Genomic DNA, 25,196 nt, shown 5'->3' on the forward strand with positions numbered 1-25,196 from the left:
GACTGTTATTCTGGTGCCTGCACTTGCCAGGCCTTTGTTTCAGGTCTCCCTACAGCCTCTCACATTTGACTGGAGCAGCAGACTAGAAGAGCTGTTTTAAAGCAACAGCTCCGCTCCTCCTAACTCAGGCCTATAAAAGTGATCTAATTCAACCTCAAAGTTTGCCATCATCTGTAAAACATCCAGCCCCCACAACCAATGAATAAAATATTCCACTATAGCAACACTGGAATAGAAGCTGGCATGGCCCTTTTCAATTGCCTTTTTTATTATTATTTTCTCTGCCTTTTCTACTTTCAGCTTTTTAAGAGAGGAAAAAAAATACCCCCATTTACAGCCTTGAAGCCTAGTACTTCCACTTCCCAAGAATAGAAGCCTATTAATTCTGGCAAGCAAAACTTCACTGAGAGAAATCAGGTTTAAACTTTTGAGAGGTGTCAAGAATGTTCAAGTCAATTGAGCAATCGAGTTAGCCAACTACATTCCTGGAAGCCTTGCAACAGAAGGAATGAATCAGAAAAATCAAATGAAGTGTGACTTACCCCAACACTGGCTAAGGCAAAATGTGAAAGAAAATGAAAAATAGATAAAACTTAATTGGTGAGGGAATAACATGCATGGCTGTCTCTCAGAACAAGAATAAATTAGACCAGCTATAATAAAAGCACAACAACAAGAAAACTTTTTTTTCTGAGAAAGTGGAAAAACTTATTCCATTCTCTTCTGTTACCAAGCTGTCAGGCAGAAAGAGATATAGGCTTGTCTTTTCAATCTCTTTCCTCTGATACACAGAGCTTTACTCAGATTAACTAGGAACATTTAAGGAACATAGCTTATGTGAATAAGTGTGCATTGGCAGAGTCATGAATACAGACAACATAGTCCTCAACATCTTAACTGTCTTCAGTACTGTTACAAGTTGCTGCTTCTGTCCATCACTGACTCATAACCACAGTATCAAAATACAAAATCTGCTATTACACGGTCAGCAAGAGAAGCTGCACAGCTCTAATAACAAAACACTATGTTCATTCTCAGCATGTTTAAGAGACATGTAGTTAAAGCAGCAACTTTATTTATAAATCACACCCTTCACCCCCTCTCCCAGAACCCTATAAAAGCAGTGGAAATGCCAAAAAACAATTAAAATACCACCATTGCTGAAAAGCATTCTGACCTCAAAATGCCAGACATATGATTTCTATAAGATTATAAAACATAAGGAAGAACATGAGGGATAACAAAAACCTCTATCAGTGGAAGAAAGAAACTCTTCCTCCTATAATGGCAGTTCATGGTAGCAGTTGCATGAAGCAGAGGCTTGAAGGTCTTTCTAAATCCCTGTGGGAGCCAGATGCTCCTACCCCTTACAGATGTGCCTCAATATGCCACAGCTCTCAGATCCCTGCTATTCCACATCTGAGTGACTGCTCAGATGACATAGGTTGCATTGACAATACAATCCAGCAACTCTGTAAAGTCAGAGGAACGCAGTGAAACTCCTGTATTGAACATAAAAGGTAGAAGACACCACATATTTCCTCTAAGAGCAAAAATATTTAAAGCACTTTTTATTAAAGAAACCATCGTGTCAAGACTACAGCCATATTCTCTCCAGGCTGAAATTGCTATTCTTATGTGACATTGAAGCTGACACACAATTTTATACAGATTTGATGTTCAGGTTTATCAAAGACAGATGAAAACCTAAGTCAAAGCACCACATGATAACATACCTTTAACTAGGGCCAGCATATTTTGATACCTCAGTTAACCCAGCAAGGCTTTGCATGCTTCTAGGTATGGAACATAGTTTCCTCGTAGGCTGAGGAGTTGTCTCCCCTGAGCTAAAGATTTAGCAGATCCACAACTAGCACAAGTTTCCCCAACCCCATCAGACAAAGGAAATCAACAGAAAGGTGGAAAAATTATCTTTCAAAAAAACCTCTCACTTTATAGTAAACAATACTATTTCATACCCAAATTTCCACTAAAAATTAAAAAAAAAAGAATTTTACAAACAAAACATCTTAGCTCAGCAGTGAAATTCAGACAGCTTCCAGGTTGGAGAAATACAACAGCCACTTAGATCAACAGACAAAATTTTAAATGAAGCAAGAAAAAGTCCACTTATCAAAACCTCTTGGTTGACATAGGCATAAAAATATTTAGCTGTTCCTGTCACAATTTATTTGCACAATGTTTAAGAGGGTGCAGTAAAAAAGTAAGAGATTTTTCCTGTTTTATTTTCCTTCTTTCAGGCTCTATGTGACAAAGTTTAAAGGTGAGGTAGATCTGAGGAAGCCTTCCATCTACCTCCGAGATAATTCAAAAAAGTAGAATTAACAATATAACCAACATCTTAATTGAGTTAACTTTGGCAAACAAAAGAAAGCTCTTTTGATGTTCACACCACATGAATCTAAAGATTTCCTTTAGTTTGTGTCCCCCTGTTTTTGTTATGCAATTGTCCTCAGTTTGAGGCATCTTGCTTTACTGATTAGTTTAAAATTATTTTTTCACAGAAATTTTTCCCTTCTTCAGTTCAATTCACTTTAATATTGTCTCTTAAAAAAATGCTAACCTGAGCATAAATGAAAGGAATTACCTCCTGGTTCATCAATGTAGAAAGACACATCTTTTTTGTCGTCTTGTTCATCAATGTGATCATAAGTGATCTGTGGAATAGACAAGGCATTCTCTCCTGGGTTTAATACAGGTGCAGAACCGTTACCACAGCCTAGTTTTCCTTTTCTTTTGTATCTTCTAGCCTGTGGTAATAGAAATGGGATATATCAGAAGATACTATCAAAACCAGAAAAGTACACATGTGAAATTCACTATACAGTAAATTCATCTGAGGTTGTTTTGGGGTTGGTTTTTTTTTTTTTTTAAAGAAAGCAATTGAATTTCAGTGAAAGTGTTACAACCTTGCTTAAGGTTTTCAAAGTGGCTGATTCTGAATCATCAACTTAAATCTGGTAAGAACTTGATTCTCAGGAGAAGATGCCTAGCAAATTCTGAAAAATCATGTCTCAAGTAAAGTTTCTCAAACTGGGTCCAAAACTCAAGGCACCCAAAATACTAATCACTTGGGTGTACAACAGCTTGGCTGTAACATCTTTCTAAAGCTCTAAACATAACCATAGACTTTGAATTATGAGCTAGGCACTGTGCAGCCTTTTCACAAAAGAAAACTTCACCATTTACCACAAAGGCTGAATTAGCATTTGTTTCCAGTCTTCATGACTACCTACCCTCTGGCTCTAGTTCTACTACTCAAACACCTCAAAACAGAGGTAAGAAGCGTACTTCAATTTGCCTGATGCTCCAGTAACCTTCTGACAAGGAGCAGAGATCTAAGGCTACCGCAGTCAATTCTGCAAAATACCCTGGCCTCTGATGTGACCACTAAGCAGTTAGTGGAGATAAGCATCAGAGAGAATAATTATTCACACACATCAACACAAACAGCTGCCGGCTCAATATATTCATAAATGGGACAATGCTATTCGGTCTAAGTAAACTGGTTCTTATTTTATTACAGTCTGCATTCAAGTCTTTTGGAATTCATATTTCTGTTCAGCTCTGCAGCAATTAAACAAAAGCATGTTCAAAATTAATCAAACAGGGTACAAAAAATGGTAGAAATAGGCATTTATTGTAGACAGTGGATGCACTACTATGCATTAAAATGCTTCTAAAGGCAAAGATTATGAGCTATCATAGCAGGAAAAGAAACTAGGAATTCTCTGGAGAGCAAAATGCTACAACATGCACAAAATGATCAATACACATTTAAGTCTTTAAAATAAGAGGCTAGGTAGGGAAAGAAAGAATGAGTCTCCTTTGACAAGAGACGATGATCCATTGGTAAGAGATGAAACAACCATTACTGTGTTCTTGAACGAGGGTTAGCAGTTCACAGGGAAGTTCAGGTTTAATAATCTATTCAGGAAATCCCTCTCACTAGAGAAAACAGAGGGAAAATACTAAGGGCACTAAAACCTGTCTATTTTTTGCAGCCCTCCCACCATGGATTGCTTGCTGTTCAGCAACACATACTACCCAGCCTTATCACTTTTCTCCTCGTTTTTCTTCCTCTAGTTATGAAGAAACTAGTCTCATGGCAAAGTTACACCCTGCTCAACACCAAGTAGATCGCACTGCTGTAACACCAAAACATATACAAACACACAGATCCTGCTGATACAGCTTTCTACACATGCTGTGGGGAAATTGTGCTGCAATTCTCCACTGGGCAACAACAGGCATCAGTGGGATTTCACTGCCTAAAACCAGGCCTCTAACATCACTTTAGAAACCCTGGGTGTCTGAGCTTGACCTGCTGCAGACCTGAGCCTTTCCAGAAAGGGTGCTGAAGGCAGGGCAAGCTTGCCAATGAAGCTACCTACGTTTAGGCAATCCCATCTGAGCAGGCAAACACTATTCCACTTTACTGCAGCCACAGCTCAGGAGTTTGCTCAAATATCTACACATGGCCCCAGATAAGAATACCATGAAGAGAAGTACTTGAGCAAGAAAAGCAGAGATACATCAGCCACATGTTGAATGCGAACATAAATTTTTAAACTAGCCTTCTCCTTTCTTCCTGTATGAACCACTATGCAAAATGGGAAAGTATCATCATTGACTTACACTACCCTTCAAGAAGGTAGAGGAGACTTCAAAGGGGATAAAGCAATGGAGAACTGGCACCTGTCTGACCACCGGGGCAAGTTTAAAATTAGAAAACATTTGTCCCTCAGGAATATCTTAAGGAAAACTAAAGTAATCACACTGCGGCATGAGGAAAACAATCAGATGTCCCATTACAAATGCCTTTCGGCTCTCCAAATCCTTTGGAGACTTCATAAGGATTTTGGCAAGTTATCCCAACCAAATGAAAAGCAAGAAGAGAACAGAGCTCTGCCAACTCTCCGTTACCTGTTTTCTCAGACTAGGGCTAGATGGCGCTGGTGGTTTTTTGGGATTCTGCACCGGTGATGTAACATAGATCTTCCATGTTGCTGTAGAACTGCAGGATTTCTCTGCTGCATAGCACCGCCACAGAGTCTATAATAAAACCCAAACCCAATAATCTCAGTGAATAAGCAGTCACTATTGTCCTGCAGGACAGGCAAGTCAGATTGTGCTGCAAATCAAACTCACAGCAAAGTCTTCAATCAATGTAAACAGGCTGCAAAGGGTTCTGACTGCAATCACTGTGCTATACCACACAACACCACACCTAAATAAAATACATTCTTCCCTGTATATAACTGTGGTGAGTGTAATTTGCACCAGGAAACATACACTCAGCACACAGTGATCTTAAGTACGCTCTTTGCAGCATTTTCCTTAGGAGCTGGGGTTAACCCTACCCACAGTAAAAAAAAAAAACACCACAACCCCACACAAAACCAAACAACCCTCACAAAAGCTAATCTCCACAAGCATCACAGAATAGTGCTGTTTCCCTTTTTCTGCAGTGTGCCACATTTTAGTATTTGTGCACCATGCTGCTGCATTCTTTATATGATAATATAGAATCTTATGCTGGGACATTTTTCTAAGCTGAGGGGGGTGTGTGTATACACATATATGTACACACATTCATCACCTCCGATTTGGCAGATGCACAGGACCTAAGGGAATATAAAAAGGAAGTTAGGAATTAAAGATTTTTTTTTTTTACTATTTCCCCAAATAGACTCACTGCATCCAGTTAGTGTCATTATGCCTGTGAATATCAAGTTAGTAAAGCCTCCTATGCTCACTCATAAGAGGTGGGGGGACAGGCAACTATCTAATTCTCTCTAGTGACTGAAGTGGATCAAAAAGACAAAGTGGTTTAACACAAGTTATAGATTTATTATAAGGTGTAGTAACTGCGATTCTCAGTACTTTAACTACTAGGCCACACCCCCCTCCAATACTCTCCTAAGCATCTTACTCTTAGGGGCCTTACCTGAATTAGAGAAGCTGCAGCTGGGATTTGTCTGTTGAAATGCTTCTGACGTTGCTTCTGCTGTACTTTCAAGGCAAAACCAGACCCCAGAATACCCTAAATATAACCAGAATTCCTAGTCAGACTCCAATATGGCTTCACATGCCTAAACCAAGTACTTGGCTTACGAAATAAACAGACATTTTTATAAAAGACTTCCCTAGAAAAAGAAAAGTTCCGGATTTTCAAGTGTCCACAGTGACAGAAATCTATTTATTCCAACAAATAAATCTGAAATTGAGCACACTGATACTGGCATCATGTAACTTCAGTAAGACGCATGTGTTTATTGCCATGATCTACAGGTGACATTTGTCAAAGGCATTGACAAAGACATTCACATTCCAAAGGCAACCCTACACAATGGTGGGAGAAGCAAATGCCAGTGTCACATGACTGATCTACAGCTATTCTTTACACTTGTTTTTAATTCCTTGCCACAAAAAAACCCCACAACTAAAGCCAGAACCCAGTTTGATTTTCCAGGCAAATTGAGCAAAGAAGCCAAAAGATATGCTTTATAATTTCAGCATTTCTGTTAAGATTAATAGTTACTGCAGAAATACTTTGTCTTTTCTAGTCGTCTTGACATTGTTGTCCTTATTTTCCCCCCATCCATTTATTTGATGATCCAAAAAGCCCAAATATACTTTATAGTACCATGTAGGAAAGCAGATGCAGTTTCCTGGACCTCTGCTTCATGGCAGTGTTCCTCTCCTCGCAGAACCCAAAAATTGTTCTTACATAATCACAAAACAGCAGAAACAAAGGAAGTTTCACCTTTGGCACTGACATGCTGATAAAAAAACCTCTCTTTCTCTTTACCTCAGAAAATAGCTTCAGCTCTCCGAGTAGTGAAAGTTATTCTTACCTCCTTTCTGGGCCACATATCTCTAAAATGACTGCAGTGAAGATACAGCAATTTCATTCGTGTGTGTGTGCCCAGACACACAGTCATACACTTGAGGATGTGAGTGCACACATTCTGAAGCAACACCCAACCCCATTACTTCCTATCAAAGGCACCCATTTCAAACGACTTAATTATGAGCCCAAGTCAGACAGATGCTTTAATAAAGTGATCCAAGTTCTACTGACCGCTGGCAGAGCGAAGAAAGATATAGCAAATACTGAAAAACAGGAAGCTATGGTCTTCCCAATCCATGTCCGGGGAACTTTGTCTCCATAGCCAATTGTTGTGACTGTTACCTAGGCCAGAAACAAACATCTGATTTACTGCAACGCACTACCTTTTTTCCCCCAAAAGCAGGAAAAAAAGAGAAAGAAAAAAGTAAAGAAGTATCAGGAGATACATATGGATCAACAGTGCTTGGATTTGTGCATAAGGAAACCACAGGAGTACGCTGAACATCACTGCAGATTTATCCTGCTTTTACATTCTTCAGCAGGCATTCACAACTGGCCACCGTTTTGGATGCAACCAAAACCTGCCCAGACCCAGGACAACTGTACTCATTAGCTGCTTCCACCCTCCCAAAACTGCACGGATCAGCCCTGGGGGCTTGAAACCATAGGCCTACAGTTTTTCTGCTTTTGTTTTTAAAGGGTAGTTCCACAGGGTTGAGAAGAAAGCCTTGAAAGTGTTGCCTTGCACGCAACCAATGCACAGACATCTGCCAAACTCTGGAGTCGGGCAGAGACATTAGCTGCGGCAGGGTAAGCTATGCCCTGAGCTGGCAGGAAGGAAAAGGGACAGAACTAACATCACCCCAGCTGAATCTTCATGGCAAGAGGAGAAACACGACCATTCTAGTAGGCATTATCTCCCAAAGTAAACACACCAGTAGACAAAGAGCTAAATACAGCTGAGAGCCATACTCAGCTTTTTCCCCTCCCCCCACAAATACAGTTCTTTGCCACTCAAAATTATGTTTAAGCCATAGGATGCATCATATTACTGTACCTGTGCATCGCTTACCAGGGTGCAGCGAGGGCCAGGGGCTCCCTAAGGGACAGGGAGCCCAGAGTCAAAGGAGATACTACAGCCAGCAAATCAGTGCCTCCCCAGTCAGGACCCAGTCCAGAAAGAGCAGCCAGCTCTAACCAAAAGTCCAAATTATAAGGCAATACCACAGCAATAAGGTAGGTCTGACATCAGGCTGGGTCAGGATTAAGTCCAGCAGTCAGCAGACAGGTCCACAGGGATAAGGAAAGCCAAGACACCAGCCCAAGGGTCAAAGGCACTCCATACCCAGCCATAACTGCAGTTGAGCTAGAGACCACCTCTCCTTCAGCAGCTTAAATAGAGCCCCTGGGTGTGGGTGGAGGCCACAGGTGATGCTGGTCAGGGTCATTAGGCCAATTAGTGCCCTCAGGACCCTGACAACAGCTTTCCCTCTCAGCAAGGCATGTGCTCACACAGGTCTGGGATCAGTAGGGAATTGCTGTAGCAGGACTAAATCACTGTGGGGGTGTCAGGCCACCCCTAAAAAGCCACAGAGGGAAGGAGAGCCTGAGTGGGACAGATGTTTTGGGCTGTTCCTGATGAGCCCCGGCAGGCTGGAAGAGAATTCATCAGGAGCCCAGTGGTCAGTAAAGGGTTGGTGCTGGGGGGCAATCAGAGTCCAGGTGAAGGCTGGTCCATCAGAAGGGTTTGTAATGTAACGAGGACCAGCTGCTCCCTAACAGAAGGTGACCCCAAGGAGGGATCCCAAGGCAAGCCAAGGGACTCCCACAGCTGGCCAAACAGGGGCCTCACCACCCTGGGCCCAGCCCCACAACAGGATAGACTCACAGACAGTGGCCGTGTCCAACAGAGTCTAAATCATATGGCAATATCAAGGTGAAGAGGTAAGTCTGAGGTTGGGTATGGAAGTCAGTCCATGGGTTGAGCTCCAGATCACCAGACCATGGCTGAACTGGAGACCAGCTCTTCTCCAGCACAAGTGTCCAGGGCTGAGCCTAAACAGGGGCCCTGGGTGTTGGGGGGGCCCCAGGTCTCACTGGTCAGAGCTGTTAAGGCTTTTTAGCATACTCAGAGCCCTGATGCTGCCATTAAATTGTATGAGAAAGATGACTTGCACCCCTGAGAAGTGGAAAGCTTCTGGTGAGGAAATGAAGATTTCTGTCACCAATACCAACCACTTGGGAGAGCTTTAAATAGAAAAAATGTACTTCTATTTGGGAGCACCAGCCCTAAATCCAGTCCCACTCCCTTCACTTTGCCTTGAATGGTAGCAGAAATGCAGCCAAAGCAGACTTAAAAGAATATGTAAATGTACACTGACTACAAAAGAGGGTGTGGAAATACTGCCTTTTATGGGAAAAGTTGCTGACAAATAGTTAGATATTGTGCAAAAAGAGGCTTCTCAGAAGACACTATCAGCAGTAAAGGCATGGGAAGAATATATTTCCTCCTCCTCTCAGAGCAGTTCTACAGAGAGCTGGAAGGAAAATTTGCAGGGAAAAAATGACCAACTACTATCAAATTGAGTTTTTCCAAGTTAAAAAAAAAAAACAGGCTTGTGTTTATTCATCATCAGTTTCTCACTTGATGAAGTCAACTTTGTAGCATCTATATCCTCTAATGAATATTGTTATTTTGAACTGGAAACTGCTCTCAGCAGGAGCTCTGTCTTGCCAGGTGTTTGTCCAGATTTAATGTGGCTTGCCCATGAAGTGACTCAGGTGCTGTGTACTACCAGCAGTACAAATAGATGAGGTTGCCAGCCCCCAAAATTAAACCAGACCCCCCAAAATTCATCTTTGAAATGCAGTATGTGTTAGCGGGGAGTGGAGGAAGTTAAAGCAGTGTTTCTTTAACGGCACTTCAGCTCCTCAGTGCACCCAGATGACCCCTTAAAGTCTGGGATTTTTCCTTCCTTTTCCTCTCCCTTTTCTTATGAAAGGCTTCTTGGTTTTTTGTGGGTTTGTTTTTTTGGTTTGGTTTTCTTTTTTTTTTAGTTCTCCAGCACTCAGGACTTAAAAACAAACTGCAGTAACATTGAGCTGCCTCAGTGTTACTATGGAAGACAGCATGAAAGCTGTAACCACAGAAAAGATGATTTTCCATCTCTACAGCAGGCATTTGGCTGGCATATTCCTGCAGGTGCCTGAACATGTCTCAGAAAGTTTCTCCCTGGCTACCTTAAGAGGGTTCCTTCTTGGTAATCTAATTAGTGCATTGAAGTATGTGGAAAGGATTATAAATAATGTAATTCTCTAGCTTTCTTAATCACAACCGGAATCATCTTCTACTTGTATATCCAAAAGTTATTAGAGTTATCTGCTCAGAGAATGTTTAATAACTAGGCTTTGGAAAATGACACTTCCTTCGTAACACAGATTTACTATGGCACATTCCAGCTGGTATGTACATGCTCTGACACAGGCTCTGACAACATATATGTACACTTCAAAAAAGGAAGAACTCTAATTTAGTAGAAGTCAACAGAGCTTCTCACATGCTTTAAGATAGGCAGATGCCCTGAAATTTGAAGAGTCAGAACTGCACACCTCAAAAAACATATTAAATATAAAGGGGATCAAACTGCTGCCTCTGGCGTGGAAACGTACTGCTGGAAATTCTGAGCAAGTGATCCCAAGCACCTCTGCCAGTTAACACCAACTTACTGGAGCGACTATTTAACTCAAGTTCAACGGTACAGAATAGTCCAGTTTGCTGCAAAAACAGTAAGCATTACCCACAGCAAGAGACGAGCATGGAAGGCCAACAGAAGAGAAGCCTCCTACATGCCCTTCTTCTTTCCTCAAGAAAAAAATACCCAGAAAAGACAGAAAAACTGCTGTGACATGGGTTGCAATTCTGGCAGACTGACAGTGCTGTTGGAAATGCTTTTGCGTGTGTTCTAACATGCTATAACTTCTGAAAGTGGCTTCATATAAAATACCACAAGGCTTTGATATATCTTTGCAGTTTAATCTGTGTGCCTGCCAAATCTAGGTGAAACAACCTTGCATTTAACTGGAGCGGGTGAATGTAGTTAGCATTTAATTCCAACTCTCATTCATTCTTTATTTTCTCTTTTCTTCCTATTTAAACCTTTCAGGTCATTTGTATCAAGTTCAGCAAGCTTGCACTTTCTACTCAAAGCAAAATGTTACCCATAATACACTCTGTGGTTTTTGTCAGACACATAAGACTTTCAAATACTTGCTACCACGATTTTTTTTCCTATGGTTCAGTTTTGAAAGGCAAAAGTGAAATCAAATTTCGCTCCCTAGTAACTCCACATCTGTGTTTCTACGTTACAGAAGATTTGAAAAGAAAAAGAAACTGATTCACTTCGTCCTTTGTCACTGTTCCCAGCTGTGACCTGCACCTGCACCGTGACTCACTAATGCTGAGGAGGCCCAGACGTCTGCAAAGCTTACACAACAATTTAACAGTGTTCTTCATGTGCCTCACACAGCTAGAGAAAGACAAAGCCGATTTTATCTTGCTATGACACAAAACAAGTCAAGTTTTGGAAAACAACAACAAAACCCATTGAAGACTTTGCAAGGCATATACATACACTTGGAAATACAGATTCCAAGTCATCTATCAACAAGGTAAAGTAAAGCACATTTTAAACTTCTCTGTTCGTCTTCATAACTGAACTCCTTTTAAATTCCTTAAGTCCAAAATATTAATAAAATATGCTTGTATAAACACAACCTGACTTTTTTGAGCTTAATTTTTTACTCTTCACTCAAATCAAGGCTGTAACTTCTAGCATTTAAAAATATTTTGTAATCCATATCTAAATATTCAATACAAGTTGTAAAGCAAGCTCTGGATAACTAGAGCGAAAAAAAGTAAAAAAGAAGGAAAGGTAGAAGTACTACACTGGCTTCACATGGAAGTTTTATTACATGCAGGAATAACCCATGCAGGAATACACACGGGCAGAACTGGGTGCTAAAAACCACACCTAGTTCCCAAACTGATTGCTGAAAATCCTTTTTTTCCCCTGTACCTTCTTCCCTTCAGTTTGATAAGGGGTTTTTCCTCCCTCCCACTCAGGTCTGAATTTGGGCATTTCTGGCCTTTTGCAGTTACAGGCCTGGGAATTTCTTTACGAAACACCAAAGATGTCGTGCAGAGCAAACATAAATCACCATCCTTTAATGATTACATATTAAATTAAACCTCCTTATTAATAAACTGTATGCTTTCCATTTGTTTCACTGCTGTCATTCTAATTCACACGGTGCTACAAACCTCTTCGGAACTTTACTATGCTAGAAAAATGTATGCGATATTTCTCATAGATGTAGCTGAACTAGTGCAAACTTTTACGGGAGCCCCTAATGCTGCTGAACTTGCCACAAGCAGCCCCACTTTTAATCAGATGTACTTCACAGACTATTCAGCTGGCCCATTAGTAAAAAGAGAAACAGTAGCTGCATTTCACTGCGTTCAGTCATTTGAGCACTGGTATTTGAGCTGAACCGCTCAAATAATAGCAGAATAAGTGAACCTGTGTACTGGTTTGTTTTCTTAAAGTAGACATAGAGTATCTCTCATCACATCAATTACACCCTAATTGTTTTACTTTTGCTTTTAAAATATAGCACAATCTTCTGGGACATTTATTCTTTTTTCCTCCACTAGCTAGAGGTTACCTCATGTCTATAACCATGAGGTTTTATGTTCTGAAAATTTTATCATATGTCTGTTGAGGACTTTAACAAGTGATTGTTGTATGGGCTAGTTCACGGTTTTGTTTCTTCCCAGCACATTAGATAATCAGGTCCATCTGGCCATTTAGTGGATATTTCTTTTAGATTCCTCTTGGTTTGTACTGTTTTGCACAGCCATAGGTGATACTTTGCAAATGAAATAAATACCTGATGACCTAATGAGAGGAATTTAATGTTTAAAAGATTTTTATACTGAACTACTTAAAAAGTAGTAACTTGGGCTACTTGTAATATAATCTATATTTCTGTATACTTCATTGAAGTAAAGGCTTATGCATCATCTAAGCTAAGGATTAGAAACATATCCATTAGGAACTTTTTGTCTGCCTTCCCAGACTTACTCACCAATTTACGTGAATGCAGATAAACAACTGGTTTATGGCCCAATAACTATATTGGCATTTTTCAAGTCTATCATCTAAGAACAAATCCAGCTTATTGTGTTTCAAATCACTCTTGAAATATATCCTTCTCTCTCTCTGGAAGTTGGTGCCTCTGCACCTGTTCTACTCCTTTCTTTTTTCTCTGTCACTAACACTGATGTGATGGATCTCCTTGGGTTTGTTACATTGAGACAGCCAACTCATAAAATATATGAGGTTCTCTAGTGGGGAAAAGGGACCACAAGAGAAGAGACGGCTCGTGCAACAGCAAATAAGGAAGGAAAGCATGAGTCACAGTGGGAAACGTGATGAGAAGAGCCATATGAAGGGAGTGTGGAAACAATCTGGTCTCTTATTCTGTCCATAGCTGTCTGTTCCTTTTTCAACTGATGCTGGGCATGCACACAATAATTACCACAATGCTCTCAAAATCCCAGTTCCCTCTTAATGATGTTGTTTTTCTTTATTTCACAAAAGATTTGCACTGACCCTGACTGATGATTGATATCCAAAGTAGTTGATGAATCTGTGAAGCTTTGCCAGCTGCTTTTGATGGAGCCATTTACCTTTACAGGGAATCATGGAATTATTAAAAAAACCCAGGAACCTGTAACCTGCATCAAGGTCTGCATTATTACTGAGAGAGTGAGCTTTACACAAAAAGATTAAAAAAAAATAGAGTCATTAACCCAGCTTCCACAAATAGAATATACCTTTTGCAGGTAACTAAGTAGAGTTTAAAAGAAGTAGTATAGGTTTTGGAGGGTCTTTATACTCTTTTTGAAATGTGGATTTCATTGTGGACTTTTTGTAGCTAAACATTCAATGTCTTTGCTAAGGACTTGCTACCATCCTTTCACAATAAAGTTTAATACCAAAATAATTTAATTGCATTTATTATTTTTTTCTTGTACCCTTTTTAAAAGGTTGTTGAGCTTCCCTACAGAAGTATGTTCTGCAAAGAAAGAAATGCCAGATTTTTTAAAAAGATCACAACTTCAACAGAAAATCTTGTGCATTAAGTTTGTGCACGTATTTTGTTGGTAAAGACTTACCACACCCCACCAAAGGGCATCAGCGTAGCTGGAGAAACCTGTCTTTCCAGCCTCATCAACTGCATCCTTCTCAGCAAGATAAACAAAATAGGATGAAAAAATTAATCCCAAGAATCCAATGTACAAGGTGGTTATGAGTTCCTATTAAAAGAGAAAGCAAACAAGCACATAAGGTTTACATCATATATATTCTATCATGGTAAAACATTTTAAATATCTGGGGGGTTTTTGCATCACAGTAGAAAAATTAGTAAGTTGTATTTCAGGTATGAACAGGTAGTTCAGTGACTTTTCTATTCATATCAGACGAAAGAATTCAAGAAGCCATCATTTATACAAGACCATTTGGACAACTAAATGTAGGGTGGGACATCTGTTTTGTGTCTTGTGAAAGGGAATGATTCCATTTAACTGTCCATTCAAAATACCAAATGTGAATACATTTTAAAAACAGTAAAACAGCTTTAGAAATGCACTTTATGAACAGTACGCTAAAATAACAGTTAAGAAATAACCATGTCTTGTGATTATGACCATATCTAAGCAATGAACTTGTGTATCTGATATTCAGATTGCTTAAGACTGAATATCACCTTAAGATAAAATAAAATCTTAAGATAAAATATGTGAGGTAGGTGTAACCTCTACTTCAGTCCTGAAAAACAAAGACTGTTTGAGGCTAGGCCAGTTTATTAGATAAGACGTTTGTTAGGGCATGATACAATGCTTGTGAATGTACCAGTTTCTCTATAGATTTTTGGACAGGAAAGTTGTATCAGAACTGATGTGACTTAGATATAGGATTGTTACAGCCTTCAGGAAAACAAGCCAAAATGTGTAAAGCTTATAAAAGCAGCGCTATATGGTAATCAAATGAGATATTCACCTACCCCTCACGAAAATCCAATACCTAGTTATGAGGGAAAATAGCTTATTTTAATTATTTAAAGTTTACAGTGCTTCAATAGTTAACACATATTATTCCTTTATTTTCTTTGCACATTTTTAGCCATCTTTATTATGAAACATTGTAGTACTACATCTTCATTGGCATCTTCCTTAAATTCTTGACAGAGTTATTTTTCTTTCCTTGGATCCAAACCAATACGGGAATTAAAATATTCCCACAAGATAAATTTAAAATTAAAACCTGTCTAAGAAGGATTGCCTCTAATTATAAAGTATGTCGGGTTTTCACAGATTTTCTGTAACGCTCTATCCACGTTTCTTAAACCACTTGTGAGGTAAGGTTCAGGTTTTATCATCAAACCTCTTTTGATTTTTTTTTTATTTCTTTCTTTTCATTCCCTTACAAGAGCTCTCTGGAAAAATGTAGCCCTGATAGCTAGTACCTGCATTCAGCAGCAGGAACTATATATACTCTTCCTTCTGCTATAGCACTAATTAAAATCTAGGTTCAGCAAGTGTTTAAGTAATCTTGGCAAAAAGCAAAGTAGGTGTTTTTTCTCTAATCAGTTAATAATGACCTAAATAATGAATTTTGATAGTATTCAGTCTTGCCCACAGGCAAGTCTTTTAATCTAAGCCTTAGCTTTTTGCAGACCTGTTTACTAAACAAGGCAGCTGAAAGAGGAAATGAAACTTGGGTTTTCAGTAGTTCAGATTTCTATGCTGGTCACCATTCTCTTCTCATCTTTTTCTCTAATGATAATGGTACACTGTGTACTTGTAGACATGACTTCATTGCTCTGAAAAGTTCCTTGTGGTTACATTTGTAGTTGACTATTTGCATTTCTCTAATTTTTCACAACTTTTTGGTTTGCCTACACAATATTTTTTCAATGCAAGATGAAACTGTTTAACACCTGAGACTGTAAGTTCAGTGATCCATAGAAAACTACAACAGAAATGGAGACTAATTCTTGTTGCCTGCTTACAAAGAAAACACTCTGCTTTCATCTCTAGTAGATTTGTGACTTCCTTCCACATCAACAGAAATCTTTTAGTTACACTTGGCATGTTGCTTACATCTCAGATATTAATAGACTTTACATGTTATTGAGGAATGGACATCACTGCTTTCTTTTAATTCTGTCTCAGAGGACAGAATTAGAGAGTGGATGATAATTGGAGTACTTCTGTGTTAAGTGCTGGCTTTTTGAGAAGCAGGCAGAAAAATATGCTTTTCAGAAGTGCTATGCATAGTCTCATGAGATCCTTTCAAAGTGGTTGAAATATTAACCGCACTACTCGGCTTATTTCACCATTGGCACATCACAACTCCAGTCCTAGTCATCTAAAGACTGAACTCTTTTTAAGTAAAGCCCAGATGAAAATGTAATTGCCTTAGGCTTAACCTAAATGTCACTCCATGTTACATATGTATAGAGAGACAAAATACTACATGCCTCTATGTAATTATTAAGAACAATGGCAGCAATCTAATACCCACTGCATTTACGAGAGAGTGCAGAAGATTTGAAAATAATACATGCTTCAAGAAATATGGATAAATTGGTGTCTACCAATGTCAAATAGTATGAACTGATACATGATCTCAAAGCAAAGAGCATTTTGCAGAAATCAGGCCTTAAAGCTTCACATTTATATGATTTTTTAATAGATCAGAGCTTAAGAATAAAGAGTGCTGCCTAATACAAATGACTGTTTTCAGCGACGACTTTCAGATATATATGCGCAAAGGAAACAGCAAGAAAAAAGCTCAAATATGCACAAAGGTAAATTTGAATACTGAGAGACTTGAGTCAACACATTTTTTTAACTGAGACAGAGTCATATTTTCGGTTATAATAAGGACCACACAATATAAAATTCAACGCTTAGGAAAAATACAAGAAAACCCCAAATCCACACTCATCAATAACTCCCTCCTCAAAGCAGTAGAATACCTCACAAAGCAAGGTGAGGAATAAGTAAAACTAATGGAGAGGCTTACAAGCTGGAGCTGGATTGGCTAACTCAGTTTTTCAGTAAGCTGCATGATTTTTCCATGTCTTTCCATCACCACATGTGATATTGACTCATGTTTTGTTGCTTTTGGCAAGAAATGCTTGTATAAGCTCAACCTGCTGAAAATAGCAGAGCATCCTAGCCAAATCGTGCCTGAGTGAGCTAATACAGCTATATGTAAAATTCCAAAACACATGGAAATCATTGGTGACAAATTTAGTAAGCTCTTCTGGGCCCACGGAGGTCCAAGTGCTTGTTATTTTCACAGGTCACGAAGACGTGAATTTATTTTCTCACATTGTTTAAGGGTTTAGGGTCCCATTTTTTCTGAAAGAGTACCAAATTCAACAAATAAATGAGGACCTTGTACTCTGCCTGTAAAGAAAAAGCAGCTGAGGTGTTTTTGTTTTATTTTTAAAAAAAAAAACCAAAATTTCTTTAAGAGGCTGGGCAGGAATAAAGGTTCCATTTTCCCTTCCGTTTGGTACCATGCTAGGGTTTCAGCTACACTTGTCCAATGTCAATACAGAACTGTGTGTTTGATTTTTTTTTTTATTAATGTGTTAGTGGGTGATCTGCTTTGACAAGTACCAGAGATCTGTAGAGTTTTATATATCACCATAATAACTTCTTTGGATTAGCAGAACTTCAGGTGCATTTATTCATAAATTCACTTCTCCAAGGGTATTTTTTTTCCTTTTAAATCATTGAACTTATTTATGTTTGTGACATTTAAGACTTAAGTGTTATATTTTGGAGATAGTATTTCCAGATTCTTGACTAAAACTCTGAACACCCACAGGAAAAAATTCTCTCAAACACCTCTGTCAGTAAGGTTTGCAAACGTTGAGAAAGCGTATTTGGATATCAGCTCTGCCCTAGCTAGATATCCCGGCAATGCGACCTTAATAAATGAAGACCACACAGACTTGGAGCATTAAAAGTCATCCTGTTGTACAGGATGAAAGTAGGCTTTATACTGGAGCACTTCGGTGCGCATCAACACTGCACAGCCATCATGACATAAAATTTCCTACAGTACTGGGGGAAAAAAATACAGGGAAGAAAAGTAACTTTTAATATTAAATTAATCTTTTGGATTAAGTACCTCCTATTCTCTGCCCCAGAACAACAGTTTTCTAAATAGCAAATGAAACAATGTCTGTGTGGAAATCTATAACTACTTGTCAATATCTGGAAAACAAACCTACACTCATAAAGAGTAGGTTAAAGAACCACCCTTACAAGTCTGATGCAAAGAGTCAGTATTAGCCCTCCACAGTACAGTATGATACGCAAGATTTAAAGGCTGATGATAAAAGTTTATTACTATGTTAATAAATCTAAGTCAGCTTTTCATCAAGAGGTTCCATGAAGCCCCCAAAAGAAGCCTTCAGCTAGAAATATTTAAAAGTCTGCAATAAAACATTTAAGATTTTCCTGTTTAGTGAACTTTCATACAGAATAACTGTTTCGAAGCTTTAACGGACATATAACTATTTACAGCCAAGTTTAACTCTGTCTCTACACGCCTGAAAAAGTAACTTTTCTTGCACATTATCATAACATAGTTAGTGTTTTCATTTATAGAAAGGATTAGAAAACTCCTTATTCAGGCAGAGAAAATAGAATAATTTAAATATTTGACTTGTTCTATCAATGCTTTTCCACTAGTATTTGTTTTTCCATGGAACAACCAAGCTAGGAACACATCTTCTGTGAAGACAGTGGACGGTATCTACAATATGCAAGGCAACCCACGTAACTGCATTTAATAAATTGTATTGAAGGATAACATCAAAGAGTACGACAGTTAATTTCAAAAAAAATACTGATGCTGATACCCTGTAAGCCACTGACCTGAAGTGAAGAATAGTGTTCCCATTTTAAAAGCAGAAACACATGATTGACTTTTAAAGTATTTTTTTCTTGCCACAGTAACTGCTCGTTTAAACCAGACTACGATTTGAAGTCCATGAAAAGAATATACTAAAGTAAACAAAATGCTGCGGATCTTTAAAGATCTAGTACCTGACGATGAATGAAAACAACTGATCCTAATAGTCGCCAGGTGCCACCCTGGCGATCTACATGAAGCATGCGAAGTATCTGGAGAAACCGGATCCCCCTGTAAGAAAAATAGGACATTAAAAATGATTGAGAACAATACTGCTCCTTCTATACATGGCTGACTATGCCATATTAGAGAACTGGGATAGCATTGCCCCTGGCTAGGGTTGCATCTTAGACTTGAGGCATCTTCAGTAGACAGTATGTTTAGACCACATTTCATTATATTCAAATATATTCAGAAATATTGACTAGGACAACAATTAGTTAAAAGAAAAACAAACAAACAAAAAAGTCTAAAATACATGCTTTCAAACTCAGAGGAAACTTGAATATTTTACCTGACTATGATTTTCAAATGCTTCCTTTCCAAGCAAAACCAGTGCTTCAAGCTTTGCTAACATAAATATGAGCAAACTTTTTTCTCTATTTGCCAAAAGCAGAAGGTGAATCAAACATGGTATTACTGAAGTCCTTTTTGTGTAAGTTATATAAATCATCTAATTGGAAATAGATACAGTCCTACTATGTGATTTTAGGACAATAACTGAATCATAAACTCCAAATATTTTCAACTAGAGGAAAATAATTATCCATATGGTTCTTCAGCAGAATTGTATTCAATGGAAATATTTCATTCTAGTTACCCTTTCAACAATGAACTTTGTTTGCCTACACTCATCTTACTATCTTATCACTGAACCAAAACAGTGAAGAGCAGGAAAGGATGAATGTTGAATTCATCTATCTGAAAATTTTTCACTAAAAGTATTTTTAGCTTTTTTTAGCGATCCTTAAAATTTTGTTGTTGTTGCTTTTGTTTTTTTAATTCAATCTTCTTATTTCAATTCCACTGTGGCTGCATTTTTCTCGGTTATACCAACAGGCAGGAAACTCAACATGGTGCCATCCTTCAGTCACCTGTGTTAGTCAGACTGGAAAGGCGTACTGTCTTCTGAAAGACCCAATTTTTCCTTTATTCAGAAAATAGGTTTTCTGAGTTTTCACAGCTGACAGTCAAACGATCAAATGCTTGTCAGTTTTTTGGAAAGCACGCAATAATCCTGACTATCAAATCACGTATCAGTGACTGGGTATATGAACACCATGTTTTGTTATTTTTTGATATGCCATTGGAATAATAATTTTAATTAGCTGGAAACTTTAAAATATCCACTTAAAACCTGTTAATTAAAATATGAGTCCAAGAAGAATTACAAGACTACCAAATATGTGAGCACCAGTAGCCTTACATAATGTAATAGCTCATTGGTTGCTTATGTCAGAAGGGGAGAGATCTACATGTAGTTCTCCTGTACAATTACTAGACACACCTCTTGATGCCTTGACCTAATGGCAGTTCTTGATTTTCCTGTCTCTGTTGTATCTGAGATGGTTACGGTTATGTTGCTGCCAAGTGCTGACATGCATGTTATAGGCTGGCAGTTTTACAAATAAAGATTTAAAAAATGAGACAGTGAACAAGAAACTCCAGATACACAGCCTCTGAACATGCACAACCCATCTCCTCTGAAAAGAGAAAAGAAATTGGTTGGAAAGACCATTTTTATCAATTTGGTGAACTTAAAACAGTAAGGACAGAAGGCTATAGGACTCCCCTGTGAACTCTGCAGTGCTACTAAGTTTCAGTCTCACTGGTTGCTGCAGGGAGCAAAATGTAAGCCTGTCATACCTGGTAGGTCTGGAGCTTGCAACTTCATTCTACAAGAAAACAACCTAACAGGCGTGCACCCATGCTTTCTGGGATCGCTGGGATTTAAGGGAGGTCCAAAGAGGACCATAACAGTATACCTTAAAGGCAACAAAAGAAGGGCAAGGATATGAGATTCATTCCTTCTTAATTCAAAAACAGCCACTCACATCACAGTTCTGAGGAAACCTGATGGGACTAAGACTTGCCTGACCCGGATGGTTTTTCAATGGGGCAATAACAACACTGCAGAGACGTGGGTTAAGCTTTGTGGGTTAAGCTTCCCTGGCAGAAAGCGTTCTGAGTTGTAGGACAGTGACTGTGTAATTTAACACCGGGAAAGGCTGCACTGAGCCCAAAGCCACCTGGGTTCACATATAAACACACAGCGGGCCTTTTCATTAAAGTCCCTCCTACACTTCCAGTTAAATTAAACAAAATCTTTGGAATTTTCACATTCACCCACCTCTTCTCCTATATAAGCTGATAAATCACATTCAAGCTGCCTGTGTGACTCTTTATCATCATGTAAGGATTAATGTTCTATGGTAATAGTTACCTTAAACATATTTTATACATGTAGTTCCCTGCAGTGTTTGTCTACACAGCTAGACAGTTTAGACAGTACTGTACATTCTCACTTCCCAGTGATTAGACTGCATTGGAAATCAGAGGCTTGTAACAGAACACAGCGCACATCTTGCAAGTTAAGTTAGAAGGAGTGGGAAGTACACCTACTCTGCTTATCATTCCTTTCTTCTATTTACCCACTTTACTTCCCAAAACAAGCTTGCAGTACTTGATGCAAGCTGAACAAACACTGTAGACATGAAATGTTTCTGGTTCATGCATGGCATGAGTTACTTGTGCCAAACAAATCCACCAAAGCATAATTACTCTTTAAACAAAGTAATTACTTGTACTCAAAAAGTACCGAGTTAAGTGCTGTCTGGATTACTTCTTAAATAAACCGATGTTCTGTAATACTCTTTTGTCTCAGAAAGAGAGCTGTTTGATGTTTTATATAGGACATAATGTTTCTTTAGTTTTTTCCTCTTGGCTTCAGCATTCCCACCATTCTTCATATGACTTCTTTCTGCACTCTTGTTTCCCAACCAGTGACCAAGCACGATAACACACAGTCTTTTACTGTCCAGTGTTCCAATATAATAGCTTTTCCTATGTTAGGAAAATTACATATACGTCTAATTCGGAATTTGGGAAATTAGATATACATCTAATATAGCCCTGCGACTGTGAAGAGCTACAGTCACTAGAAGAACATACCTTATTGCAGAGGTGGCAAACACCTGTCCATTAGATCCTATGCTCAGAACAATAATTGAGGCTACTACCACAATTAGATCTGTTAAAAAAAATGAAAAAAGAAAAAATGTATTAAAAGTTAGCTCTCAGCACTGAAACACACAGCAAATACAGACTGAGGAAAGCACTTTAAAAAACCATATAAAGTTAGCTGCAATTTGGTGGGCAGTAAGTTAATGTAATAGTTTCACATCAAAAAAATGATGACTACAGTTTCTTCCATGATGAATTTAATAATAGAAATTTTAAAGATCCTGACAGATCAGGCAGCTTGCCATGAAAACAACAAAGGCAAAGGCATATGTACGCCCTAGAAATGAATCCACGTTTTGGCTCAAGGCTCTTGATTTAAGAGGGAAAGTAAGGGTTTGCTTCAATCAATAATGAAATGCATGAAGTCAGGTATCATACATACGTACCCACACACACTTAGTTTAAAAATCGTATCAAAGCTGTAAAGCCAAGCTTTCAAAGTTTAGGGAATTGTCAGAACAAAGGTTGCCTAAAAAGAATCAGAGTTGTTGGTTTACTTTGTGATACAGTCTTTAATTGTATGAAAAAATAATCATTTCCAGAGTTTCAATTTTTTTCCACAACTCCACAGTTTACACAGTTCCAGCATTATACAACGCAAATGATGGATTGTGTTCACAGTGCCAGCATCCCTTATTTTCTCTTATCCTAGTTCAGTGAGCACGTCTATTGCTTTTAATTATTGAGCCCTACTCTAACATTCTTCTGAGAAGTCATTTTTCTAATTTCCTCATGGGCATTTCTGTGGTAATCCTCTTTACAGCATCTAAGTGCTTCACTTTCAAATCACTTTCAAATTCTAAGCAGAAAATAAAGGATAGTATTATAAATGGGTAACAAACGTAGACAGAATGAGGAAAAGTTTTGGTAAATTTTCCTTGCCAGTTTTAAACAGGCAGTACTTTATTCTTCAGAGCACTTAACGTTATATAGCACTTCAAAAAAACCAGTGCCTGCTGACTTCACTTGCAGCTGTGAGAGCTCTGAACCTCTGTAACCTGACTTCAAAGTCTTCATTTGTACATCCAGAAAATGAGGCACACTTGTGAAAACTGATTTAAATGACTGCCACAGAGTTTCCGTGTGATGCCTAGGCAAGATGCAGGATAGAATCCAACTTCAGAGGCAACGACAGTTGCCTTCAACAAGGGTAACATTTTTTCCTCTCCTTTAAACATTCTCCTGCCTCATTCACAACCATGTAATTGTTGCAACAAATATTGCAGCAGTTCTACAACCAACAGTGTCCTGCACTCTCTTGACTTGGATTAATTTCCAGTATCAGTCTGATTTTTGCTGTAACAGCAGGGTTCTTCCCCAAGGGATTGCACTCCATCAGTTTAAAGACTGTACTATAAAAATTGTACATTTATAAAAATGAAAATAAATATAGAGAGGGATAAGTTAATGCTACAGAAGGAGCTTCCATTTTGGGATAGTCTTAGCTTTTGAGTACCTGACCTTCCAAATTTTTTGTGCTGTTCCTTTATCATGTATGTGTGTGAACATACATTTGTAAACACTCAGGATTTAGGGAGAGTTTTCTTCCCATCACATCATAATACAGATCTTGGCCCTTAAGCAAATGATGCACCCAATGTCCTTGCTAAATTGTCAGACATATACATATCCATATCCATCTGATGACCAGCACTGGAGGAGGAAAAGACTGACACTTAGGAAATCAGTTTCAGTCAGGTAGTGACAGTAAGATAGATTTTTTATTTGCACTTTCCACTTTTCTGGAAGTGTGTTCTACATGGTAGAGATATTTCATTTTTTCTGCCCCAAACCTGTTCTTCTATCTCTGTTTCTTCTCTGTTCCTAGTTTTCATGCCAGTTTCCAATCTTCAGGCTTCTCATACTCATCCCAGCTTACTGGTTCAAACAGTCTTATTTTAGACTCTAGGTCTTTGGCATATCCTTCTGCCCTTACACTGCCACATTTCAATCCCACGTATTTTCAGCCCCTACTTTTTTTCCTTCAACCTCCTGCTTGCTTGTCAGTCTCATTATATGTCCTTCTCCCAGACCCTTACATCAGCATGCGTCTGATGCATGCTGTCAAAACCAGGAGAAACAAAAGTTAATTCATAAATTGGTTCTTTGTGACATTTTCTGCGACAGCAACAAAAGGATAAAAGAGGTTGTGAAAGGACATTCTCTTGATTTTGCCTGCGCTTGGTACCTGCCTTTCATAAAACCCTAATTAGGCTGTGATTTTCAGAAGCAGTTAGCTCCTAACCCAACCCTACTGAAATAGTAAGTAACGGAAGTGCTAAACCAATATTTAGGAAAGGTGTCACTATCACTGCTGCTGCCATAGTACATGAGCACCACATGCTCTTCAAACATGCTCATTCTGTGAACTAGGGAATGAAGAAGCATGGAGAGACAAAGTGATTTTTCTAGGGATTCTTGGTTTGCTGGGAACGAATTCCATCTATGTCTCCTGTCAGGTTCTTTAATTATACAATTGTCTTTTCTCACTTACATGTAATCACCTATAACCTGTCTGCAAAGAGGAGAAAAATTAGGCTAACTTTAGAAAATCTACCTAGGCAATAAAAAATTTTGATTTAGAAAGTAGAGAAGTTGCATCATTTTCCATTTTAGATAGAATTTTAAAAGACCATTCAAGAAATAGTGTGTCCTATCTTAACGTTTTCCTTCCCAGTTATAGAAGTTGCATGTTAACATACTATTTTATGCAGCATGGAATGCAATAATATTAAACAAGTTTATAAAAGAGAGTAGTAACTAGGCTTGACTACTAAATCTCTTTCTGGTAATAAGCAGAAAATAAAATTTATTTACAATTAGAGGGGGAAAAAGGAATGAGAATGGGAGAAAGTAAAGAAGTTCAAAATCGCTACCCAAGTTGAACTTTCTAAGAATGAATCCAAATTTTAGTATAGACAAAAACCCATAAAAGAAATCTCTCTAATATCAAAGACATTTCAGTGACAATTTCTGATTTTAAAATGAAGACTTTTGTATTAATGCAA

General features: G+C 38.4%; 1 protein-coding gene across 4 annotated transcripts in view; it reads right to left on the bottom strand.

Moving 5' to 3' along the window:
* The window catches only part of LOC104259201 (potassium voltage-gated channel subfamily KQT member 1), a 508,020-nt gene that overhangs the window by 439,711 nt on the left and 43,113 nt on the right, over window positions 1–25,196 (bottom strand). For all 4 annotated transcript variants that reach the window (XM_059815977.1, XM_059815978.1, XM_059815976.1 and 1 more), the window contains exons 4-10: window positions 22,117–22,195; window positions 19,080–19,176; window positions 14,118–14,258; window positions 7,109–7,219; window positions 5,972–6,067; window positions 4,948–5,076; window positions 2,609–2,771 (exon numbers count right to left, since the gene is read on the bottom strand). In XM_059815977.1, coding sequence (XP_059671960.1) covers window positions 2,609–2,771; window positions 4,948–5,076; window positions 5,972–6,067; window positions 7,109–7,219; window positions 14,118–14,258; window positions 19,080–19,176; window positions 22,117–22,195 — 816 coding nt within the window. The remainder of the gene's footprint in view (window positions 1–2,608; window positions 2,772–4,947; window positions 5,077–5,971; window positions 6,068–7,108; window positions 7,220–14,117; window positions 14,259–19,079; window positions 19,177–22,116; window positions 22,196–25,196) is intronic.

This window comes from Gavia stellata, chromosome 4 (genome assembly GCF_030936135.1).
Source record: "Gavia stellata isolate bGavSte3 chromosome 4, bGavSte3.hap2, whole genome shotgun sequence".
Classification (NCBI taxonomy): Eukaryota; Metazoa; Chordata; class Aves; order Gaviiformes; family Gaviidae; genus Gavia; species Gavia stellata.